A 344-nucleotide genomic window follows, 5' to 3' on the forward strand; every position below is an offset into this window, starting at 1 on the left:
TTCTGCATTTCCGGCACTTCCTTCTTGGCTGTTTGGTGACTCACTCTGCTCATTTGCGTCAGTATTTCCATTCGCACCTACACCGGTTTCACTGGCGTTCTCACTTTCTGAACTGCTGGGTGGGGTTACAGAAGGAGAAGAAGGTTCTGTGTTTTGAGCTTGTTCAGACTGTGTGTTATTGCTCTGTGCATTTGCAGCTGGTGTTTCTTGATCCCTGTTACTGGGGACTTGTGGTCTACCAGATGTACCTGTTTGTGATCCACTGAGAGGGTTTTGTTCGCTTCCCTCACTTTGTCCAGGTTGTAGTGTGCCCTGTCCTGCCGTGGGAACAACAGAACTACCAT

At 48.8% G+C, this 344-nt stretch overlaps 1 protein-coding gene across 1 annotated transcript; it reads right to left on the reverse strand.

Moving 5' to 3' along the window:
- Nucleotides 1-342, reverse strand: TM35_001491020 (uncharacterized protein; the record flags this gene model as incomplete). The annotated part of the gene is made up of 1 exon (XM_029031913.1): nt 1-342. A coding segment is annotated over one exon (342 nt), but the record flags the coding sequence as incomplete, so codon positions are not given.
- Between the last annotated feature and the right edge of the window lie 2 nt (nt 343-344).

Source organism: Trypanosoma theileri (genome assembly GCF_002087225.1).
Source record: "Trypanosoma theileri isolate Edinburgh chromosome Unknown TM35_Tth_149_V1, whole genome shotgun sequence".
NCBI classification, from domain to species: Eukaryota; Euglenozoa; class Kinetoplastea; order Trypanosomatida; family Trypanosomatidae; genus Trypanosoma; species Trypanosoma theileri.